Genomic DNA, 19481 nt, shown 5'->3' with positions numbered 1-19481 from the left:
TTCCTTGTGTTTTCATTGGATACCCTTTTGCCAAGAAGGGATACAAACTTCTTAATCTTCAGAATAACTCATGTTTTGTTTCAAGAGATGTCATTTTCTATGATCACATCTTTCCTTTCTGTCAATCCTCTCATGTTGTACCTCAAGTCTCCCCATGTCCCTTTTCTGCTTGTTTTGATGAGGGTTCCTTTTCTCCCTCTTATTCTACTCCTCACACTTCACCTATTTATCCTACTGATCCTCACTCCCCCTCTGTTCCCACTCATATATCCTCCTCTTCTCCTGATCCCATCTCTTCTGTACCTCCTCCTATTTTAAGAAGATCTTCCAGACCACACAATCCACCTAGCTATCTCAACAGTTATGTTTGCACCTCCACTTCTTCTGCTCACCCCTCTAAGTCTATCTCCAATGCTCCCACTCTTAGTCAGCCTCATGTTCCTGAGCCTTATTCTTACTCTCAGGCTGCTGTTGTCCCTGAATGGCAGGAAGCCATGAGATGTGTATTTGAGGCTTTGGATGAAAACAGAACTTGGGACATTGTTAAGTTGCCTCCTAGCAAGAAACCTATTGGGTGCAAATGGGTATACAAGGTTAAATATAGGGCTGATGGGAGTATTGAAAGGTATAAAGCTAGATTAGTAGTTAGGGGGAAAACTCAGGTTGAGGGTATTGATTTCAATGAAACCTTTTCCCCTGTGGTCAAGATGTCCTCTGTCAAAACTCTGATTCCTGTAGCTGTTAAGCAACACTGGCCCCTCTTCCAACTAGATGTGAATAATGCCTTCTTACATGGGGACCTTGATGAAGAGGTTTTCATGAAGTTGCCACCTGGTCTCACTGTTCCTCCTTCTGCTTCTTCTTCTTCTGCTCCTTTGATTTGTAAACTCCAGAAATCTCTTTATGGTTTAAGACAGGCTTCAAGACAATGGTATGCAAAATTGTCTCAAGCTTTATGCTCCAAGGGTTTCCCTCATTCCTTAAATGATTACTCTGCTTTTACCAAGGGTTCTGGGGCTTCTTTGGTCATCTTGGCTGTATATGTAGATGGTATTATCTTGACTGGGTGTGATCTAGCTGAATTAACTGCCTTGAAGTCCTTTCTTAATGATCAGTTCAAGATCAAGGACTTGGACTCTCATAATTACTTCCTTGGGATTGAGGTCTTATACACTCATTCTTGGGTTCTTCTTCATCAAAAGAAGTTCATTCATGATTTGCTGGCTGATTTTCATTCCTCTGAATGCTCTCCTGTCACTTGTCCTCTTGAGTTGAATGTCAAGCTGAAAGATAAGGTTGGTCCTCCCTTGCCCAAACCTAAAGAGTACAGTAGTCTAGTGGGCAAGCTGAATTTTCTGACACACACTAGGCCTGATCTTAGCTTTGCTGTTCAGCATCTGAGTCAATTTATGCAATCTCCTTGTGTCCCACACATGCAGGCTGCTTTACACTTGCTGCGATATCTCAAGGGCACATTTGATTTTGGCATATTTCTTAATAATTCTCCTGACTTGTCCCTGCAAGTTTATTGTGACAGTGATTGGGCTTTTTGTCCAGACAGCCGCAGGTCTGTCACTGGTTTTTGTATATTCCTTGGGGGCAGCTTGGTGGGCTGGAAATCAAAGAAGCAACCAGTTGTTTCCCTCTCCTCCGCTGAAGCTGAGTATAGGTCTATGAGTAAGGCTGTGGCAGAGTTGTCTTGGCTCACCAGATTATTGTCTGATTTTGGTGTGTCTCCCTCCTTACCTGTTCCCTTGTTTTGTGATAATCAGGCAGCTCTTCACATTGCACACAACCCTGTTTTCCATGAACGCACTAAACACATTGAATTGGATTGTTATTTCGTTCGTGGTAAGCTTGGGGATGGCCTGATCAGTCTTCTTCACACCTCTAGTGTTTCTCAAGTGGCTGATGTTCTTACCAAGGTGTTGCCTGGACCTGCTCATCATCTTCATGTTCGCAAGCTGGGGGTTGTGTCACCCTCCAGCTTGAAGGGGGCTATTGGACTAGGTCCATTTGGTTGTGGCTGAATTTTTTTAAACTTAACAGTTATTGATCTTGTCCAGTGACGAATTTTGAATTTAGACATATATATATATATATATATATATATATATATATATATATATATATATATATATATATATATATATATATATATATATATATATATATATATATCGACCCTGGAACAAAGTATTTTATCAAATATTTTTAAATGAAGAGGGGATTGGCTTACCCCTCGTCCCACCTAACTCAACCCAACTCTGACCTTCCGTACAAGTGAAAGAGCACCCTGGATAACCAAACACCCTTCTCTCATATGTGTGCTTGTATATATGAGTGTGCACTTCTATGTAAAGTACCTCACAGAAATTTAAGGAGTGTATTCATCTTCCATCTACTTATTGATTCCAAGACTGTCATTAATTAACTCATTATTTGGAGTGTGAAAGAGAGAAAGACATATACAGGAGAATGGGAAAAGAGATAGTGAAAGTAGAATTAGCTGATCAGGAGACAACAAATCATCAGATTCACCGTCAACGACATCATCCTCATCTGATATTGAGGAAAGGACGAGGATGCCTTTGTTGGCACTTAACCATGTTTCCTATGTCTGCAAATCTGTTCCCAAAAGTGTCCAATTCTATGAGCAAGTTCTTGGTTTTGTTCTCATCCAGAGGCCCTCTTCCTTCGACTTTGATGGAGCTTGGTATGACCATATGGATTCATATTTTGTCTATGGTTTTACATGCATTTGTGCCAGTATTTGGAAATGATATCACAAATGCATGTGTAAAATTATTTTGCATTATCGGTGCATATAAGTTAAATCCAAATTATAAACATTGATTCAGGTTGAGACAATTTGAATAACGATAATAAATGATCTGACAATTTGGGTTGATTTCTGCAGGTTGTTCAACCACGGAATTGGAATACATTTGCTAGGAAAAGAAGATGTAGAGTCAAAGAAGGGAAAGATAAACCCAAAAGACAATCACATTTCATTCCAATGCTACGATATGAACCTCATAATTGAAAGATTGGATGAGATGAAGATTGAATATGTAACAGCAACTGTGAAAGAAGGTGGAATCATTGTGGATCAACTCTTCTTTCATGATCCAGATGGTAACATGATTGAGATATGCAATTGTCAAAATATTCCAATTCTTCCACTTTCCTCTTGCCCTCTCAAGAAGTTCAACAAATATCCAACCTTCAACCAAACCATGCCTAATTCTTTTTTTGGTATGTGTCTCTCCTTGTTTCAGTATATTCTACTACTTTCTTTTAAAAAGGAATTTAATATACGCCATCGATGTAAAGTAATTTGTATACATATACGTTATTAGGTCACCGAAAAAATAATTAATTACATATAACTCTGTATAGTATGTTGGATTAGTCACTTGAAAAATAGTACTTACGACAATTAAGTAACATGGTAGAACAACATATTGAAATTCACTATTGTGTGGAAGTTCTTTATGCTATAAGTGTGTATATCAGTTAAATTATTTCCAAAAAAAAAAAAAGTTTGTTTTAAAATGAGGACAAGCTTTTTTCCCAAACGACCAATTAAGTTTGATTAATTCAACGGCAATGGAAGGGGGAGAATTAGACGTTAACCTTGTAGTTTTAGTAGAGCATTATTCTTATTTTTGTGTGTTTGAAAATGCAGGGAATGGAACCAGTAAGATGAATAGCTTAGGGGAAATGGAATATCTGATGATGGAGAACTTAGCCATGAACATGATAGACATTTCATTTTGAACTAGTATTAGGATACGCGCGTTGCGCGTGTACCTTATCTCAATGAATATAAAATTATAAAATTACATAAATATTATATTAAATTTGTGTTTGAGTTATAAAATTAAATCGAAGAAAATATTAGACTATTATCGCAAAAGGTATTATTCAATCGCTATATTTTTTATTAACTCTTTTTCGTTTTGGGGTGAGCTTTCTTTTCCTATACAGGCACATAACCGTATATGTATGTGTGTGTGTATATATATATATATATATATATATTAATGGAGGTTAAGATTGTAATTAAGTAACTTATTATTAATGGATTCTAAAAGGACTATGCTACTTAGCAANTTTACTTACGTTTTCGTTTTTCGGGTTGGTAGCGTTCTTTCCTTACTTACGGCACATAACCGTATATGTATGTGTGTGTGTATATATATATATATATATATATATATATATTAATGGAGGTTAAGATTGTAATTAAGTAACTTATTATTAATGGATTCTAAAAGGACTATGCTACTTAGCAAAAAATATGGAGCGTATGTTAAAAACCAATTTCTAAACAATTTGTAGTCTTAGCTACCCTCTGAAGTTGGCTATTTGATAATCGATACACTCTGGACGTCAATGTGTTAAAGAGCGTGGATATATGCTCTCTCCTTTAGGCGCGTGAAAGTGAAGAATAATTGAAAATCCAACTTCCAAAATAATATTTTTCAATCGTTAATTGGTATATAATCTGTCACGACCCCAATCCCCGCTCTGGTCGTGATGGCGCCTCTCGTGAAGACAAGGCCAGCCAACTAACCCATATCGCCTTTTCAAAAATAGTTAAACATGAATAAGCAGTCTAAATATGATTTAATAATATTAATTAGCGAAAGTACAACCCAACACAGCCCTAATCGGGGTGTCACAAGTCACGAGCATCTATAAGAGGGTAAATACAACTACAAGGTCTAAAAATACACTGAACAGGAATAATGAACAACAGATAGAGAAGCGGTGCTGCGTACACTGGCAGTCACCTCGCTAAACTCCTATAGCTCTGCCTCCAATAAGCCAAAACCCGCTACCGGGTGAATAAATACCTGCATCTGCACACGAGGTGCAGGGAGTAAAGTGAGTACTCCAACTCAGTGAGTAATAAAGGTAAATAATAACTGAGCAGTAAGAAATCACGTAAGGCAAATCATCATGCTGTATAGAGCAGTGTAAAACCCTCTTTAGAAAACAGTGAAGTTGTGAAATCCTTAGAAAAACATCTTGGATCAATTTAAACCTCTTTTGGAAATAACTTTTTCAGCGGTTACGCAATTGAATGCAAAACAATAGTGCAGATAAGTACAGAAACTCGCCCCCCGGGCACAACACTCAGTTTTCAGATAATGCCAGGCAATCAGGTAGGTATTTCATGAAGTAGCACAGACAACTGATAATGGCAGACAAATGAAACTAAGTAAACACATAGAACAGTACCAGTACCGCTGCGGCGTGCAGCCCGATCCATATATCGTTGCGGCGTGCAGCCCGATCCATTTATCGTCGACGACGCTCACTAGGGGTGTACAGACTCCGGGAGGGGCCCCTTACGGCCCAAGCGCAATATCAAGCCATCTCGTGGCGTACATATCTCCGGCTCTCGGCCTCATAATCAATTCAGTATCTCACTGCTGCGACGTGCAGCCCGATCCAAAAGTATCCTCACAACACAGGCCCTTGGCCTTACTCAGTCAGAAATCACATAAGCCCCGCGGGCAACATTAAAACATGACGCTCAGCCCAAAAATATTGTTGAAAATATCATTTCAAGTGTTATAGTATAATAAACTTGGCTGAGTTTTGAAAACAGTGGAAAATACATGACTGAGTTCAAGTATAAAATCAAAACAGTGATAATAATCCCCGAAGGGTTCAAATAGTTGGCACGAAGCCCAAATATGGCAATCAACCCAAATCATGATGATAACAAGTAAGTTTCAGTCAAATACACGGTAAATTCATCAATCGGGACGGACCAAGTCACAATCCCCAACGGTGCTCTACCCCACGCTCGCTATCCGGCGTGCAAGTCACCTCAATATAGCACTACGATGTGCAATCCGGGGTTTCAAACCCTCAGAATATCATTTACAATCATTACTCACCTCGAACCGGCGAAATCTCTAGCTCGCGACGCCTTTTCCCCTCAAATCGGCCTCCACGCGCGTCGAATCTATCCAAATTCAGAACGAATACGTCACAATATGCTAAGGGAACAAAGCTCAAGCGAAAACAATTGAAAAATATCAAAAATCCCGAAATTAGCAAAACCTGAGCCCCGGACCCACTTCTCGAAACTCAAAAATTTTTACATCAATGGATTCCTTATCTTGCCACGAGTCCATACATACCAAAAACTCTCAAATCCGACCTCAAATGACCCTTCAAATTCCAATTTAAAAATCTCAAAACCCAAGCCCTAGTTCTTCCATTTTTAGTTAAATTTCCATGAATTTCTAGGTTAATTTCACAATATAATCACGTTTTTGGCTCATAGAACTTACCTCCAATCAATCCTCTTCGAATCCCTCTTCAATTTCTCCTAAAGAGCTCTCAAAATACTCAACAATGGTGGAAAATGACTTAGGCTCGCGAATGAAATATTTTAAAAACCCTTCTGCCCACCGATAATTTTCTTCTATGCGAACGCGGTCAAACCCCCGCGTTCGCGATGAATAAAACTTACCTTGACCAAAATAACTCTTCGCGAACGCGTCCATACTCCCGCGAACGCGATGCCTTGGCCCCTGAACCTACGCGAACGCGACACCGTATACGCGAACGCGATGAATAACTTAGTTGGACCTCAACTTCTACTATGCGAACGCGGACTCCACACTGCGAAAGCAAAGCACCAGAAATTTACCTTCCGCGTTCGCGGACCCACTATTGCAAACACGAAGACCAAAAATAGGCCTGCCAAAAATCCTTCTACGCGATCGCGAAGGCCAAAATGCACCTGCAACTGCTGCTGCAATTTCTGCAATTCCTTAAGTCTCAAAACTTCCCGCTTAGCCATCCGAAATCACCCCGAGGCCCCCGGGACCTCAACCAAAAGCACCAACGCATCCTAAAACATCATTCGAACTTGTTCCAATCATCAAAACGCCTCAAACAACACCAAAACCATCAAATTACATCGAATTCAAGCCTAAGTTCCTCTAAAACTTCCAAAACACACATTTGATCAAAAACCCAACCAAATCACCTCCGAATGACCTGAAATTTTACACACACATCCCAAATCACATAACGAAGCTACAACAACTCTCAGAATTCCATTCCGACCCTCGGATCAAAATCTCACCTATCAACCGGAAATCGCCAAAATACTAACTTCGCCAATTCAAGCCTAATTCCACACCGGACCTCCAAAACCACTTCCGATCACGCTCCTAAGTCATAAATCACCCCACGAAGCTAACTAAATCATAAAAATTCCAATCCGAGCTCATATACAAATAAGTCAACCCTTGGTCAAACCTTTCAAATTCAAAGCTTTCAACTGAGATTGTTCCTTCAAATTCATCCCGATTTTCCTGAAAACCAAAACCAACGATCTACATCAGTCATAATACATTACACGAGGCAAGTCATGCCCGAGAACTGGCGATCAAAGTGCAAAAGCTCAAAACGACCTGTCGGGTCGTTACATTATCATACACAAATGTTATTTGTCAGAACATAATTATATATTTTTCTTGCTTCATCTTAATATACAACACATACTTTTTCCCTTAAGTATTTCTTCAAATCAAGGTTTTAAAAACAGTGTTGTTTTTATCTTTACAAAATGCAATATCCCTTTTGTGTTTTCGGTTATTAACTAATATAAGTATGAATTTTGAAATATTTTTAGCACTAAAGTCAGTAACATTTAGAGATTTAAAAGTCGTATTGTAGACATCAAAATTTTAAGGGATTAAGCGAAATCCTAAATTAAAGATACTACAAGGCTCTTGAAATCCTAGGAGTCTATTCGGGTTTCTTGGAGGTTACTCTACCCTAAACCCTAACTCACACCAATATAAAAGGATACATATTTCTTTGAAAAGGCGTCTCAAAATCCCATAAACTCTTGGGATATTCACAAAGATCAAAATATGGCTGGATACTTCTTGACAATCAAATAGTTCAAGAAGCTGGAGATCAAATACATCCCCAGAAGGTCTGCATCATCCTACGTTCGAGAAATACACGGATTCAGCTCTCGAATTACGGAGATAATCAGGAGAGAAGAATCAAGGGAGAAATAGAATTGTACTCACAATTGATTAGTAAAAATATTTTTCTCTTATTTTGTGATTGCAGATTATATTTCACGTATGTCAAAATTTTATTGCAAACAAATTGGCACGCCCAGTGGGACCAATTCTGCCCTTCATCTCTTCCTCCTGTAAATCGAAAACTCCAAGTTTCAAAACCATTTGTTGCGATGGTCGAGTACTTCAAGTCTCGTCTTAAAGTTTCGGCAAGCCTACACCCCGACAAACTTTGAAATAGGGGGCATTTGTAGACATCGAAATTTTAAGGGATCAAGCCAAATCCTAAATTAAAGATACTACAAGGCTCTTGAAATCCTAGGAGTCTTTAGGGTTTCTTGGAGGTTACTCTACTCTAAACCCTAACTCACACCTATATAAAAGGATACATATTTCCTTGTAGAGGCGTCTCAAAATCCCATAAACTCTTGGGATATTCACAAAGAGATCAAAATATGGCCGGATACTTCTTGCAATCAAATAGTTCAAGAAGTTGGAGATCAAATACATCTGCAGGAGGTCTGCATCGTCCTATATTCGAGAAATGCGCGGCTTCAGCCCACGAATCACGGAGATAATCAGGAGAGAAGAATCAAGGGAGAAACAGAATTGTACTCACAATTGATTAGTAAAAATATGTTTCTCTTATTTTGTGACTGCGGTTTATTTATCATATGACGAAAATTTATTGCAAACACGTATATATTTACAAAGCAAAAGACACAAAGTTTGAAAACCTAAAATATCATTGAATATCGAAAGAGCACGGACTGATATTATCAATTTAAGTAACAGATAGTTCTTACTTATTCTTTGTGGACTTTATCGTTTTTGTTTACTTGTTTATCATTATATTCAAACTCATTTCTCTCATTTGAATTGGCAATATAGTAATTTTACTTATCATTAGAAGTAGAAGAAAATATACCTTGATATTTTGATTACTCCTTAATTCAAAACAAAATTGTCACAACCGGTGTAACTTTGTTTGTCCATATACATTATTTAGTTGTTATTAGATCTTGATAAATAGGAATTTGAAATTAAATTTTCGAATTTTCTTCTTTTAACATTAATTAAACTAGGGAGTTAATTATAGTTATTTTATGCAATTCAAGTACCAAAAAATAATTAATATGATTTAAATATTATTCAATTTTGAATTCTAAATATTAAGAGTTCCTATTATAACAAAACTTTCACTTAACTTTTGAATTTTAAATAAAAATAATTAATGCCAATGATATTTGATATATAAGATGACATACATGTTATCTATCATTGTTAATTAAAGTGCTTATATTAAGTATAAAAAATATAAAAGTCACCTTAAACACTTTGTCTACATATGAAAAATTAGAATTTTTGCTACTCACATGATCCTAAAAAGAAATGGACAAAGAATTAGAATTTGAAAACATGCACGAAGACAAAATCTTTGCAATTCATTACAATTCCTAACGTGTAAAAACTTGGAAACATGGAAGGGTTATATGTATGGAAAATAGTTACACTAAATAAAGAAAAGTTATCTAAGTAAAATCTAACTCAATATCATTCCTAAATATTAGGAGTTTTTACATAGTTCAAATAAGGAAAAGTTAATTAATTTAAAGTTCTAAATATTAGGAAAATAATTAAATTATAATTACAATTTTATCCAATGTAAAATCTATTTTTAAAGGGTAAAAAAGGCAAACGACATTTCGCTAAGGGCCTTCGTGCTTTTAATATAGTATAGATATTTATGCATATCTTGTACGGGACGATTCTTACCTAATTCAATGAAATAAATTCACAAATTTCACCTGTTAAGATAATAGAGGCTCATTGTACTATTGATAGTTACTTCATAGATTAGTCAAACCAGTTTATAAGATGATATGAGGGTTCGAATTTCTCTCTCTCGCACTCTCTATATATACATACAATTTTAATAACAAAATATTTAATATTGGAATAATAATGACAAGCAAAACTGAGAAAGAAAATAAGAAAAAATTTATATAGCTATCCCAACTTATTTGTGATGCATGAAAATTGACAATTAATTAAATGTGGCATTCATACCATTTTAGTGAAATTCAATAATATAAGAATAATTGAATGAGGCATTTTGGGGCTTTTATTAATGTAAGATTTCTCCTTTACCTAGTAAAATAGCTTTCATTATTTTCAGGAATTAAATCTTTTATTAATTATTTTTATAACTCAAATATATTCTTTGATAATATATATATATATATATATANTTTATTTTTAATTTATTTAAAGTATAAATATTCTCATGTTATATTTATTTTTTTCTTTATACAATCTCTCCCCTACTAAGAAATTTTTAATTAATATTTTACCTGTAATCAAAATAATATCATATTTGACTTTAAGTTGTAACTTTAATTAGTATAAAATATTAATATATAAGTTCTTTGATTATTATATTCCAAATCTATTAAGTTTTTTATATTTATTTTTTGTATTACAATAAAAAAACTCTCTTTTAGTTTCAAGATACAAATTTGACTTTTAATTTTAGTTAATAAAATTACTTATACTAGATATTTTTTTTTATATTTTTAAATTTTATTTCTATATCTAGTAAAACTTTAATTTTTGGTGCCACTTTATTAAGTATTATTATCCATTACTATACTTTCATATAATATAGATAAATCTAGGATTTTTTTAATCTTAAAATAAATATCTATTTTATTTTAAAATATTGCTTGAATTCTTAAGTTATTTAAATTTATCAATAGTATTTTTAAATATTTTATTTCACTTTATTTTATTTTCTAAACTAATTCTTAGCATAAATATTCTCACGCTATTTCTAATTTGTTTTTAATATTTTTAAGTTCTTATTATATCTTTTAGACATAAGTTGCGTGATATTATCCACAATATCATCTTTCTTTTCATAATAGATAAATAACAACTTTCTCATCTCAAATTTAAATAAGTTTTATCATTTTTCTTTATGATGAAAGTTTTGATTAATTTCTCTCTATTTATTCCTTATTTTTGCTATTCTATTATTCAATACATAATACTATTACATTATTAGCTTGTTTAATTTAATATCTATTTCTACCACACTCATTTTAGTACTAATCATAAAAGTTAATTTCTTATTTGTTTGAACACATTATATCTAATGATAATATTTTCACTACCATTTTATTTCTTTATGTACTATTTCTAAAAATAATAAAATTATGAAATGAAAGAAAATAGATCAAGTGGTTAGTGAATATTTATATTTGGAAAGCTATCAAAAATTTTTTACTATAAGAATGTGAGTAAATTTTAATTGATTTCTACCTCTAAGTTGTTTTAATCCTTATTAAATTTGTCTAAAATCTATTTAGATTAGGTCTTAAAAATGCTAAGTGACATTTTCTGAATATGCTACTTGGCTTAATGTCATGCCNGTTAAGTATGTCACTACTAGAAAGGATAGTTTTTATATATATATATATATATATATATATATATATATATATATATAGAAGATATAAATATTTATGTTTTTTCTTATCTTATAAATAACTGTATACTTTATGTAAGATCTTATTTTATTGCGTGAATTTTTTNTAGAAGAAGGAAAAAAAATTTAGCTCCTTTTTTCTCGTAGTTTATATATACCGTTAAGTATGTCATTACTAGAAAGGATAGTTGCCTAACTCAGAAAAGTAAAACCCTATATCAAAATTATTCAAGGTCCCAAGTCAAAAATAAATTGGTATGGATGAGATAATTTATATAAAATTTATACTCATTAACTTTAATAGAAGAATAATAAAAACTTTGTAGCATCCAATATGAATCCTAAATATTACATAGTACTAACAATTTATGTTTGGCATTTTACTCAAACATACCTAGGGATTTAAATTTTTTTACACTCTAATAAAGTGGTTAAAAATAATTAAAATTTCGAATTTACTATAATGACATGTTGGTCAATTTTTTATACGTTAATATAAATGTCATATTAATACATTTTTTACTTTAATTATCTTTGTAATATTTAAAACTTCAAAAAATTTTAAGTGAAATGTGAGATCGAATATTTTTTGTCCTTTGAACTTAGAATATTTATTTGATAAAAAATATTGTTATAGTTAATTAAAAATGTGAAATGAGCTAATATTAAGAATTTAAATCAAGAAAAATCATTTCCTTTGATGTTGAGAACAGTTGATTAATTTTGAGCTAATTTAACAAAATATGTCTTTGAATCAACTAATTCATTAAAGAATCAAACTCAATTCTTTTACAAATTTATCATTTAACTAATTGCAAAGCTTTTATTATACACAAATTTATTTCCATAAGAAAGAGCATTAAATATAAAAGAAATCAAAAAATAAAGCAAAATTAATTTATTTAATTATTTCCCTAAATTGAGCATCGATTCTCAATTACCGCTTATAACTAGTCAAACTATTTTCATAAGTGGAAAAGTATAGCGACATCGGAAATTCTCAGGTCTATGCCCGATCAAGCTATAGCTATATCTCTTTGCTTTTCTCCACTTACAATAAAATAAAGGGTAAATACCTTAAACCACCCCTAAATTTGACTTAAATTATTAGTATGCTCCCCGAACTATGCCGGTCTTAATTACCCCCCTCAATTTGGCCTTTTGAGGGCCATTACCCCCTAGACGCTGATGTGGTAAAATGTGTGGGTGCACTCGCCTGCCACGTGGATTTTTCTGTCTATGTGGCATTTTTTTTGAAAAATAAAATACTTTTTTACCTTTTTAAGAATATTACTTTTTTGATAATTTTTCTCGAATACAATTTATAATAAAACTTGGATATAACTACATTATTTAGGCTAAATATTTTTATTTGGCCAAAACTAATACAGTTTTAGTTAATATTTTTTTGAATTTGACTTGAAAATAAAGATTTACACAATTGAAATAAATAGTCAAGATATCTAAAAAGTTATAAAAAATACATAGTTGAAATAAATAGTCATTGCATCAAAAGAAGAAATTAAAAGAGTGTACAATAGAACTTGTAATTTCTTGCAATTGTACACTCTTTTTATTTCTTCTTTTGAAGCAATGACTATTTATTTCTACTGTGTATTTTAACTTTTTTAGGTAAAATCTGAAAAAATAAAATAAAATTAGAGCACCGTAATTAGAGCTATATAAACAATAATAGCCAAAGTAGTTAATTTTAAACTATGTATTTTTTATAAACTTTTCAGATGCCTTGACTTTTTATTTCAATTGTATAAATCTTTATTTTCAGTTCAAATTCAAAAAAAGATTAACTACAATTTTTTTCCAAATAAAAATATTTAGCCTAAATAATGTAGTTCAATCCAAGTTTTATTTTAAATTGTATTCAAAAAAAATTATCTAAAAAGTAATATTCTTAAAAGGTAAAAAAATATTTTATTTTTCAAAAAAATGCCACATAGACAGTTAAATCCACGTGGCAGGTCTTCATAATATCTGAATCCCTAATCTTCAGCTTGTACCCTTGCCCCCTGGAGCTGGTCAAACAAATCATCAATACGGGGCAGGGGATACTTGTTCTTCACTGTCACCTTGTTCAATTGCCTGTAGTCAATGCACATTCTCATTGTGCCATCCTTTTTCTTCACAAACAAGACTGGTGCACCCCANCTCTAACCAACTAGTCAACTTCCGGTTGACTTTTCCAAAACAAGCTTTCCTTAGAGAGACTAAATGTCTCATCTCCTACCAAGAACAAACCAATCCAACTCGATTACCTCAAATACCGATAATGAAGCATAGAGAAACATAATATGGGAAAAACGGGGCGGTAACTCACGTGACGACGGGCCGAGTCGTCACATCCTCCCCAACTAAAACAAACGCTCGTCCTCGAGCGGGTCAAGGAACATACCTGGAGTCTCAAACAAGTGAGGATATCTGCTCAGCATCTCCCGCTCGGTCTCCCAAGTAGCCTCCTCCACGGGCCGACCTCTCCAATGTACCTTCACTGAAGCTATATCCTTTGACCTCAACTTTCAAACCTGACGACCCAAAATAGCCACTGGCTCCACATCATATGTCAAATCATCATCTAACTAAACCGTGCTGAAGTCCAATACATGAGATGGGTCCCCAACATACTTCCGGAGCATAGATATATGAAATACCGGATGCACACTAGACAAGCTGGGTGGCAAAGCAAGCTCATAAGCCACCTCCCCAATCCTCCTATGTATCTCAAAAGGGCCAATGAACTGCGGACTCAGCTTCCCTTTCTTTCCAAATCTCATAACGCCCTTCATAGGCGAAACCTTCAACAAGACCTTCTCGCCCACCATATAAGATACATCTCGAACCTTCCGGTCCGCATAACTCTTCTAACGCGACTGAGTTGTACGAAGTCTCTCCTGGATCACCTTCACCTTCTCTAAGGCATCCTGCACCAACTCTGTCGCCAATAATCTAGCCTCGCCGGGCTCGAACCAACCAACCGGAGATCTGCACCGTCTCCCATATAAGGCCTCATACGACGCCATCTGAATACTGGACTGATAGCTGTTGTTGTAAGCAAACTCTGCGAGTGGCAAGAACTCAGCCCAAGAACCTCCAAAATCAATAACACAGGCACGCAACATGTCCTCCAATATCTGAATGGTACGCTCGGACTGCCCGTCCGTCTGAGGATGAAATGCGGTACTCAACTCTACCTGTGTACCCAACTCTCGCTGAAAAGTCGTCCAAAACTAGGAAGTAAACTGAGTACCCCTATCTGAGATGATAGAAACTGGGACCCCATGCAGCCGTACAATCTCCCGGATGAAAATCTCTGCCAGCCGCTCCGAAGAATAGGTAGTACACACCGGAATGAAGTGCGCGGACTTGGTCAGCCGATCCACAATCACCCAAATCGAATCAAACTTCCTCGAGGTACGAGGGAGACCACTCACAAAATCCATAGTAATCCTCTCCCATTTCCACTCCGGAATATCCATCCGCTGAAGTACACCACCGGGCCTCTGATGCTCATATTTGACCTGCTGACAGTTGAGACACCGAGCTACATAACTCACAATATCTTTCTTCATTCTCCTCCACCAGTAATGCTGCCTCAAATACTGGTACATCTTCGCGGCACCCGGATGAATGGAATACCGCGAGCTGTGGGCCTCCTCTAATATCAGCTCCCGAAGCCCATCCACATTGGGCACGCAAATCCGGCCCTGCATCCTCAACACGCCATCATCTCCAATAGACACATCTCTAGCATCACCATGCTGGACCCTTTCCTTAAGGAGAAGCAAATGCGGGTCATCATACTGGCGCTCTCTAATGCGGTCATACAAGGAAGACCGAGAAACCATACAAGCCAACACCCGACTAGGCTCCGTAATATCTAGCCTCACCATCCGATTGGCCAAAGCTTGGACATCAACTGCAAAGGGCCTCTCCCCAACTGGAATGTATGCCAAACTACCCATACTGACCGCCTTTTGGCTCAAAGCATCGGCCACCACATTGGCCTTCCCCGGGTGATACAAAATGGTAATATCATAATCCTTGAGTAACTCAAGCCACCTCCGCTGCCTCAAATTAAGATCCTTCTGTTTGAACAAATGCTGAAGGCTGCGATGATCCGTATACACCTCACAAGATACGCCATATAAGTAGTGCCTCCAAATCTTCAAAGCATGAACTATAGCAGCTAACTCCAAATCATGTACAGGGTAATTCTTCTCATGGGGCTTCAACTGACGAGAAGCATATGCAATAACTCTACCCTCCTGCATCAACACACATCCGATCCCAACTCTCGAAGCATCACAATACACAGTGTAAGAACCTGAAGCTGATGACAATACCAACACTGGAGCCGTGGTCAAAGCTGCCTTGAGCTTCTGAAAGCTCTCCTCACACTCATCAGACCACACAAATGGTGCACCCTTCTGAGTCAACTTGGTCAAGGGTGAAGCAGTAGATGAAAAACCCTGGACGAACCGGCGATAATAACCCGCCAAACCGAGGAAACTCCGAATCTCCGTGGCTGAGGACGGTCTAGGCCAACTCTGAACCGCCTCTATCTTCTTAGGATCAACCTGAATACCATCACTGGACACCACGTGCCCCAGGAAAGCCACAGAACCAAGCCAGAACTCACACTTGGAGAACTTTGCATAAAGCTTTTCCTCCCTCAATCTCTGTAATACCACTCTCAAATGCTGTGCGTGCTCCTCCTGACTACGCGAGTACACCAGGATGTCATCAATAAAAACAATCACAAATGAATCCAGATACTGCCGAAATACACTGTTCATCAAGTGCATGAATGCTGCTGGGGCGTTAGTCAACCCAAAGGACATAACTAGAAACTCATAGTGCCCATATCTCGTCCGGAAAGCAGTCTTCATAATATCTGAGTCCCTAATCTTCAGCTGGTGATAGCCTGAACGGAGGTCAATCTTGGAGAATACCCTCGCCCCCTGGAGCTGGTCAAACAAATCATTAATACGGGGCAGGGGATACTTGTTCTTCACTGTCACCTTGTTCAATTGCTTGTAGTCAATGCACATTCTCATTGTGCCATCCTTTTTCTTTACAAACAAGACCGGTGCACCCCACGGCGACACACTCGAACGAATGAACCCCTTATCCAGGAGCTCCTGAAGCTGATCCTTTAGTTCTTTCAACTCTGCTGGTGCCATGCGATATGGAGGAATAGAAATGGGCTGAGTGCCCGGCACCAGATCAATACCAAAATCGATGTCCCTGTTCGGCGGCATGCCCGGCAGGTCTGCTGGAAACATATCAGGAAAGTCCCTCACAACGGGCACAGAATCAAGACTAGGAGTCTCAGCTCCAACATCTCTCACAAAAGCCAAATACGATAGAAAACCCCTCCCAACCATCCGCTGGGCCTTTAGGAAAGAGATCACCCTGCTAGGAACATAGTCAGTCATACCACGCCACTCAATCCTCGGAACACCCAGTATAGCCAACGTAACTGTCTTAGCATGACAGTCCAGAATAGCATGGTACGGAGATAGCCAGTCCATACCTAGAATAACATCAAAATATACCATGCCTAACAACAACAAGTCGACTCGGGTCTCCAGACCCCCAATAGTCACCAGACAAGATCGATATACATGATCCACAATAATAGTATCACCCACCGGAGTAGATACATGCACAGGTAAAGCAAGACACCCGCGGGTCGTACCCAGGTGATGAGCAAAATATGAAGACACATAGGAATAGGTAGAATCGGGATCAAATAAGACAGAGGCATCCCTGTGGCAGACTGAGATAGTACCTGTGATAACAGCATCTGATGCAATAGCGTCCCTCCTGTCTGGGAGAGCATAGAATCGTGCCTGGCCACCGCCCGATCGGCCTCCCCCTCTGGGGCGAGCCCTAGCTGCCTGACTCTCACCCCTAGCTGGCGGGGCGGGTGCTGAAGAGGATGGGCCAGAAGACGAGGGCTGATCCCTCTGCTGAGACTGACTACCACGGCGCCGAGGACAATACCTCCACATGTGCCCAACCTCCCCGCACTCATAACAGCTCCCGGGTGCTGGAGAATGGGACTGAAGGGAACCCCGCACATCAGAGTGACTGGCTGACGCACTCGGTCTAGAGGAACCCTGAACAGATGGAGCTCGTGATGAACCCTGAGCTGGAAGAGCGCTGAGAGATGGCTGGCTCTGCTGATAACCCTGATGACCTCGGCCGGAAGATGACCCACGATACTCAGAGCGAGCTGACTGAGGAGGCCTAAATGAATGACAGCTGCTCTGCTGGAACTGACCCCTAGACGGAGCACCACTGAAGCTACCAGAACCACGAGGCCTCTTGGCCTCCCTCTCCTCTCTGTCCTGACGGCGAGCCATCTCAATATCACGAGCAATATCAACTGCATCCTCAAAGGAAATACCCAGAACTCTCTCTCGAGTCATCAGAACACGAAGGTGATAGTTAATTCCATCTACAAACTTCTTGATCCTCTCTCTGTTGGTCGAAACTATCCACGAGGCATGACGGGCCAACTCAGAAAATCTCGCCTCATACTGGGTCACAGTCATGTCTCCCTGTCGAAGCCACTCGAACTGCCTGTGCAGCTCCTCTCTCTGAGACTGTGGTACGCACTTCTCCAGAAAGATAGTGGAGAAATCCTGCCATGACAAAGGCGCTGCACCCGCCAGCCTACGCCGCTCATACGACTCCCACCATGTGAAGGCAGCCCCAGTGAACTGAAATGCGGTGAATGCTACCCCGCTGGTCTCCAAAATCCCTGTTGTCCGAAGCATACGCTGACACTTGTCCAGAAATCCCTGGGCATCCACGCCCTGAGCACCACTGAAAAATGGAGGCTGGAGCCTACTGAACCTCTCAAGACGACGCTGCTCATCGTCTGGCATAACTGGGACTACAAAGTCCTGAACTGGTGCGACTGGCGCAGCTGGGGCAACTGGTGCAACTGCGCAACTGGCTGAGCTGGGACTGCTCCCGGTGTCTGCAATCCCTGAACAACCTGCTCCGGTGTGCGAGCAGCGGGGGTTTGATGACCTCCCCTGGTCTGTGAGGTAGCTGCTGCAGTAGTGGCTGAGACAGCCTGAGCCAGGCCAGTGCAAACGGATAATATCTGAGCCAAAGCCTCCTGGAGGCCAGGAATCACAATAGGCACTGCTAGTGCCTGCACAAGTGCTGCTGGAGCATCTACAGCTGAAGGCTGGTCCTGAGCCGGGGCAGCTAGTGGATCTACGGGTGCTGCCCTCGCTGGTCTGCCCCTAGCACGACCACGACCGCGTCCACGGCCTCTAGTGCCCTCAGTAGGTGGTACCGGTGGGCGTCCGTCTCGTCCTATAGCGCGGGTCCTCGCCATCTGCGAGAGGATAGAACACAGAAGTTTAGTTCCCGGATCAACAAAATCGCACGATAAGAATTTCAAGAATGTGAAGTTTTCCTAAGGGTTCTGCAGCCTCTCGAGGATAAGTACAGACGTCTCCGTACCGATCCGCGAGACTCTACTAAACCTGCTCATGACTCGTGAGACCTAGTAACCTAGGCTCTGATACCAACTTGTCACGACCCAATTCCCACGCGTTCGTGATGGCGCCTCTCGTGAAGACAAGGCCAGCCAACAGAACAATCAACACTACTCTTGACAATTTCTTAGCATAAACAGGTTTAAACCATAGATACTGATTAATCGTAAGTGCGGAAATAAACGTAACATAACGGGGAAAAACCATCCTAACCTCAGCCCGATGATCGGGGTGTCACAAGTCACGAGCTACTACAGAGTTGGTGAAAATACTACAAGTCTGGAAATATAGTCTGAAGATGAATAAAATATGCAGAAGATAAGGAAGAAAACGGGGCTGTGGACGTCGACANGATGATAGTTCATAAAGAGT

General features: G+C 38.4%; 2 protein-coding genes across 2 annotated transcripts; one reads left to right on the top strand and one right to left on the bottom strand.

Moving 5' to 3' along the window:
* On the top strand, positions 2237-3822 carry LOC109222653. Its single transcript, XM_019386983.1, has 3 exons — positions 2237-2716; positions 2921-3258; positions 3692-3822. The coding sequence occupies exons 1-3, from the start codon at positions 2586-2588 to the stop codon at positions 3781-3783; spliced, it is 561 nt and encodes a 186-aa protein (XP_019242528.1). The 5' UTR covers positions 2237-2585; the 3' UTR covers positions 3784-3822.
* LOC109223107 (RNA-directed DNA polymerase homolog) lies at positions 16215-16634 on the bottom strand (the record flags this gene model as incomplete). Its single annotated transcript, XM_019387363.1, has 1 exon — positions 16215-16634. A coding segment is annotated over exon 1 (420 nt), but the record flags the coding sequence as incomplete, so codon positions are not given.

The sequence above is a fragment of the Nicotiana attenuata genome, chromosome 2 (genome assembly GCF_001879085.1).
Source record: "Nicotiana attenuata strain UT chromosome 2, NIATTr2, whole genome shotgun sequence".
Taxonomy (NCBI): domain Eukaryota; kingdom Viridiplantae; phylum Streptophyta; class Magnoliopsida; order Solanales; family Solanaceae; genus Nicotiana; species Nicotiana attenuata.
Note: the sequence above shows the minus strand (reverse complement) of the source record. Positions and strands in the feature narration are given on the sequence as shown.

Bases quoted from the DNA above. Each gene is read 5' to 3' on its own strand.
- LOC109222653 (XM_019386983.1), top strand. From the start codon at position 2,586: ATGCCTTTGTTGGCACTTAACCATGTTTCCTATGTCTGCAAATCTGTT. The intron at 2,717-2,920 runs GTATGACCATAT...TGATTTCTGCAG, and splicing joins TTCGACTTTGATGGAGCTTG to GTTGTTCAACCACGGAATTG. The intron at 3,259-3,691 runs GTATGTGTCTCT...TTGAAAATGCAG, and splicing joins CATGCCTAATTCTTTTTTTG to GGAATGGAACCAGTAAGATG.